Below are 5,409 nucleotides of genomic sequence, written 5' to 3'. Positions count from 1 at the left end.
GTTCTGATGGTTAAATACAGAGCCTTGCTCTAAAGGAACTGCCTGCCCTCCTCTCTCTCTCTCTCTCTCTCTCTCTCTCTCTCTCTCTTCTCTCTCTCTCTCTCTCTCTCTCTCTCCGCCTTCTAGATGTTTCACAACATTTCAGATGTATGTTCCTGTGTGATTTGCATTCAGGGATCTTCTCCTATATCAGCATGACTATTAAAAATGACTGGGTCAGGGAATATTTGAGATGATGATGCTACTGGGGAAAGACTCCTAATACTAATTCTCAATTTCTGCTCCAGGCTGCCTCCTCTACACAGCAGCACCATTATCTCATGGAAATGTTGTCAATTCAGGGAATTTACTGCGTGGGCAAGATTGCAGATGAGACGGCCAACAATTTTCTGTTAGAATTTGAGACGCTATATGGGGAGGAAATGCAGTGGACTACTGGTGCCAAGATCATGCCAAGAGCACCTTCTGTTCATTTTAGAAACAAGGACATACAGTATTTGAATCTTGCTGTCACAAGGATACGTTCTGTTCATCTGCTGAATTACCATGTTTACAGTATCTACAATGTTTTACTTACAGTACTACTTCGTGTCTGTCTGTCTTCTGTCTGTCTGTCTGTCTGTCTGTCTGTTCTGTCTGTCTGTCTGTCTGTCTGTCTGTCTGTCTGTCTGTCTGTCTGCCTGCCTGCTGCCTGCCTGCCTGCCTGCCTGCCGGCTGTCTGTCTGTCTGTCGTCGTCTGTCTGTCTGTCTGTCTGTCTGTCTGTCTGTCTGTCTGTCTGTCTGTCTGTCTGTCTGTCTTGTCTGTCTGTCTGTCTGTCTGTCTGTCTGTCTGTCTGTCTGTCTGTCTGTCTGTCTGTCTGTCTGTCTGTCTGTCTGTCTGTCTGTCTGTCTGTCTGTTCTGTCTTGTCTGTGAGATGTGTGTGTCTCACCTCCCCAGCCCTGGCGACGCCCCCAGCCACTACCAGGCTGTGTGCCCTGCTCTCTACGCTGAGACAGGGAGCTACGCTCCTTCCTGGAGAAGATCAAGAGTGCCAAAGAGGTGAGGCTACCTACACATCAATGTGTGACCAACTGGGTTCCAACCCCTGTCTCCTGTGTGCGACCATACTGTGCTATCCACTGAGCTAAAGGCTAGGAATTAGCTTGGGCAGGTAAAGAAAGTCTTCAGGTCCAGGAAGGTTACTCATCATGTGACCATGGTTCACCAAACCACCTCCATTTACCAATGCTCACAACACACTACACAGTACTGACTGCATGAGCCCTCAGCTTGCACATAGTGGTTCTGTTCCATTGTCTTAGCATACTACTTAGCATACTAGCAGTATTCCCAATACATTGCTTTACTCTATGTGGTATGCTAACCAGTGGATATTGGAACAGCTCCGGTCTATTTCTGGGACCTGATTGACATCTCATCTCAGGCTCCAGTGCACATAGGACCACTAACCTTGTACTGTTAATCAGACAGACATGTAGACCAGGGACATATGTTCAGAGGTCATGTGACTGGAGAGACATTCATTCAGGAGATTAAGCAACATGACATTAAGGTGTTCACATGCTTCAGAGAACTGATCAACATCACACACGTACACATGTCCTGTAATGGATCTACTGGTATATCAGCCTTGAGTCGTGTGGTGTGTGTTTGTGCTTACAGAGGAGAAGGGATGGCAGGTTTATCTGTTGTGGTTCAAGGAGAATGGGTTGTGTGTGTGGTGTGGGTGTGCTGGTTACGAGAAGATGCAGGTACTTGGTGGGTGTGGTGTTGCTTGGGACGAAAGGAATTCAGCTGTTGCTCTGTGTGTGTTCAAGTGAAACTGTCTATTACTTCTGGCGAAAATCAGCACATTCGGCTAAAAAAGTAACACACCAACAAATAACGCAGTTGTGTTGGAATGGATACTTGGATTGATGTTGTACTGGAATGCTGAGCCGACTACGCTGTTGTTTGTAAACATACCCAAGCAGGGAGTCAGGAGAGACTCAGGCAGCATGTTGTTTTATCTGCCACTTGTGGCCCGTCGCACGAGCCGCACGTCATGGATATATTTAGCCATCTCAAATTTCAGGACATCCTACATGTCTGCCACTGTCATCACAGTGAGAGTTACTGTGGATAGAATGAATAGGGATAGACAATGTTTGTGGACCAGGGACTGAGGGAGAGCGGCAACAACAGTACATGCGTGTGGTGTGTGTATACAGTGGGCGCAAAAAAAGTATTTAGTCAGCCACCAATTGTTGCAATTTCTGCCACTTAAAAAGATGAGAGAGGGCCTGGTAAATTTGTCATCATAGTAACTTCATCTATGACAGACAGTCTCTCCTTTCTCTGCTGAATTACCATATTTACAGTATCTACAATGTTTTACTTATGGTACTACTTTTCTCTCACTGTCTGTCTGTCTGTAGATGTGTGTGTCTCACCTCCCCAGCCCTGGCGACGCCCCCAGCCACTACCAGGCTGTGTGCCGTGCTCTCTACGCTGAGACCAGGGAGCTACGCTCCTTCCTGGAGAAGATCAAGAGTGCCAAAGAGGTGAGGCTACCTACACATCAATGTGTGACCAACTGGGTTCCAACCCCCTGTCTCCTGTGTGCGACAATACTGTGCTAGTCCACTGAGCTAAAGGCTAGGAATTAGCTTGGGCAGGTAAAGAAAGTCTTCAGGTCTCAGGAAAGGTTACTCATCATGTGACCATGGTTCACCAAACCACCTCCATTTACCAATGCTCACAACACACTACACAGTACCTGACTGCATAGGCCCTCAGCTTGCTTACATAGTGGTTCTGTTCCATTGTCTATAGCATACTACTTAGCATACTAGCATGTATTCCCAATACATTGCTTTATCCTATGTGGTATGCTAACCAGTGTGGATATTGGAACAGCTCCGGTCTATTTCTGGGACCTGATTGACATCTCATTCTCAGGCTCCAGTGCACATAGGACCACTAAACCTTGTACTGTTAATCAGACAGACATGTAGACCAGGGACATATGTTCAGAGGTCATGTGACTGGAGAGACATTCATTCAGGAGATTAAGCAACATGACATTAAGGTGTTTCACATGCTTCAGAGAACTGATCAACATGGCACACTACGTACATGTCCTGTAATGGATCCTACTGTATATCAGCCTTGAGTCGTGTGTGTGTGTGTGTTACAGAGGAGAAGGAATGCAGGTTACTCTGTGTGTGTGTGTGTGTGTGCGTGTGCGTGTGTTACAGAGAAAGAATTCAGGTTGCTCTGTGTGTGTTCAAGTGAAACTGTCTATTACTCTGCTAAAATCAAGCAATTCGCTAAAAAAAGTAACACACACAACATAACCAGTGTGTTGGAATGGATACTTGGATTGATGTTGTACTGTAATGCTAGAGCCACAGCTGTTGTTTGTAAAACATACCCACAGCAGGGAGTCAGGATGAGACTCAGGCAGCAGTGTTGTTATCTGCCACTGTGCCTCGCACCGAGCCGCACGCATGGATTATATTTAGCATCTCATATTTCAGGACATCCCTAACCATGTCTGCCACTGGTCATCACAGTGATGTTTACTGTGGGATAGAATGTAATAGGGATAGACAATGTTGTGGACCAGGGACTGAGAGAGCGGAACAACAGTACATGCTGTGTGTGTGTATACAGTGGGGCAAAAAAGTATTTAGTCAGCCACCAATTGTGCAAGTTCTCCCACTTAAAAAGATGAGAGAGGCCTGTAATTTTCATCATAGGTACACTTCATCTATGACAGACAAAATGAGAAAAGACAATCCAGAAAATCACATTGTAGGATTTTTAATGAATTTCTTTGCAAATTATGGTGGAAAATAAGTATTTGGTCAATAACAAAAGTTTATCTCAATACTGTGTTTATGAGTTACCGCTTTGTTGTCAATGACAGAGGTCAAACGTTTTCTGTAAGTCTCACAAGGTTTTCACACACTGTTGCTGGTATTTTTGGCCCATTCCTCCATGCAGATTCCTCTAGAGCAGTGATGTTTTGGGGCTGTTGCTGGGCAACACGGACTTTCAACTCCCTCCAAAGATTTTTCTATGGGGTTGAGATCTGGAGACTGGCTAGGCCACTCCAGGACCTTGAAATGCTTCTTGAAGAAGCCACTCCTTTGTTGCCCAGGCGGTGTGTTTGGGGATATTGTCATGCTGAAGACCCAGTCACGTTTATCTTCAATGCCCTTGCTGATGGAAGGAGGTTTTGCACTCCAAATTCACGATACATGGCCGGCCATTCATTCTTTCTTTACACGGATCCGTCGTCCTGGTCCCTTTGCAGAAAAACAGCCCAAAGCATGATGTTTCCACCCCGATGCTCACAGTTAAGGGGTATGTGTTCTTTGTGATGCAAACTCAGCATTCCTTGTCGCTGACCAACACGAACGAGTTGAGTTTATTTTACCCCACCAAAACGTTATTTTGGTTTCATCTGACCATATGACATTCTCCAATCTTTCTTTCTGGATCATCAAGATGCTCTCTTTAGCAAAACTTCCGATCATCTGTCACTGCAGGATTTGAGTCCCTGGCGGCCGTAAGTGTGTTACTGATGGTAGGCTTGTTTACTTTGGTCCCCAGCTCTCTGCAGGTCATTCACTAGGTCCCCGTGCGTGGTTCTGGATTTTTGCTCACCGTTCTTGTGATCATTTTTGACCCCACGGGGTGAGATCGAGGGAGATTATCAGTGGTCTTGTATGTCTTCAATTTCCTAATAATTGCTCCGCACAGTTGATTTATTCAAACCAAGCTGCTTACCTATTGCAGATTCAGTCTTCCCAGCCTGGTGCGGGTCTACAATTTTGTTTCTGGTGCCTTTGACAGCTCTTTGGTCTTGGCCATAGTGGAGTTTGGAGTGTGACTGTTTGAGGTTGTGGACAGGTGTCTTTTATACTGATACAACGAAGTTCAAACAGGTGCCATTATAGCAGGTACAAGAGGAGGAACAGAGGAGCCTCTTAAAGAAGAAGTTACCGGTCTGTGAGAGCCAGAAATTTCGCTTGTTTGTAGGTGACCAAATACTTATTTTCCCCACACATAATTTGCAAAATAAATTCCATTAAAAAATCTACAATGTGGATTTCTGATTTTCTTTCTCATTTTTTGGTTCGTCATAGTGAGTGTACCTATGATGAAAATAACGGCTTCTCATCTTTTAAGTGGGAGAACTTGCACAAATTGGGTCTGACTAAAAGCTTTTTTGCCCCACTGTATATGTGTGTGTGTGTAGCATTGATGGGAGTGACTCTGTCTACTCAGGGGAAGCTGCCTTGTAGTGAGCTGATAGGTTTTGTGGTGCACAATATCTGCTTCAGTTCTTCACCTGTTTGGGAGCAGGAGTCCGACTTTCTGTTGTCTGTATCTGTTACAGCAGAATAGTATTGATA

The 5,409-nt window shown here is 45.1% G+C and overlaps 1 protein-coding gene across 1 annotated transcript in view; it reads left to right on the top strand.

The window, feature by feature from the left end:
* The window catches only part of LOC112067953 (protein spire homolog 1-like), a 93,794-nt gene that overhangs the window by 35,120 nt on the left and 53,265 nt on the right, over window positions 1-5,409 (top strand). The window contains 1 exon segment of the mRNA XM_070437312.1: window positions 2,419-2,544. Within this exon segment, the coding sequence (XP_070293413.1) occupies window positions 2,419-2,544 (126 nt within the window).

This window comes from Salvelinus sp. IW2-2015, linkage group LG35 (assembly GCF_002910315.2).
Source record: "Salvelinus sp. IW2-2015 linkage group LG35, ASM291031v2, whole genome shotgun sequence".
In the NCBI taxonomy this organism is placed as follows: Eukaryota; Metazoa; Chordata; class Actinopteri; order Salmoniformes; family Salmonidae; genus Salvelinus; species Salvelinus sp. IW2-2015.
Note: the sequence above shows the minus strand (reverse complement) of the source record. Positions and strands in the feature narration are given on the sequence as shown.